This window comes from Buceros rhinoceros, unplaced genomic scaffold (genome assembly GCF_000710305.1).
Source record: "Buceros rhinoceros silvestris isolate BGI_N320 unplaced genomic scaffold, ASM71030v1 scaffold21492, whole genome shotgun sequence".
NCBI classification, from domain to species: domain Eukaryota; kingdom Metazoa; phylum Chordata; class Aves; order Bucerotiformes; family Bucerotidae; genus Buceros; species Buceros rhinoceros.
In genome coordinates, this window is record NW_010398599.1 from 8,531 (window position 1) to 9,009 (window position 479).

Consider the following 479-nt stretch of genomic DNA (forward strand, 5'->3'; position numbering starts at 1 on the left):
GTCCATACTTGGCAGCTGTGGACTCAGACCACTGGCTGGAGGCTGAGATGTCCTCATCGGGAATGTGCCCGCCCGACATTCCCAAGGGGTACCGGCACACTGCTGCAACGAGACCGGCAGGGCACTGAGCGGGCATCCCACCTCACCTCCCCAGCTGAGGTATGTGCTGAAATACTGCATGGCAGGGCTGGGGCACTGCCGCAACGCTGCAGGCTCTGCAGCCCGGGCAGCTCAGGTGCGGCACTCTCCCTCCCTCTGGCTTTAGAGAGAGGGGGGCAAAGCACAATGGTCCTGCACAGGCAGACAGTTGCCCGAGCATGCAGAGCCACTGGCCAGATGTGGAAGCCATCCCAGATGTGGAAGCGGGGAGCAAGGGGAGACAGGGCTCCAAGGGCTGCTGGGCACAGGCGGTCGCCATCCCCAGAGCTCCTTTCAGCCCTGCTGGCAAGCGTTTCAGCTGCGGTGGAGGGAGAGCCCGC

The 479-nt window shown here is 64.1% G+C and overlaps 1 protein-coding gene across 1 annotated transcript in view; it reads right to left on the reverse strand.

Moving 5' to 3' along the window:
* LOC104489050 (discoidin domain-containing receptor 2-like) overlaps positions 1–479 on the reverse strand; it is a 9,204-nt gene that overhangs the window by 6,836 nt on the left and 1,889 nt on the right. The window contains 1 exon segment of the mRNA XM_010131165.1: positions 4–102. Within this exon segment, the coding sequence (XP_010129467.1) occupies positions 4–102 (99 nt within the window).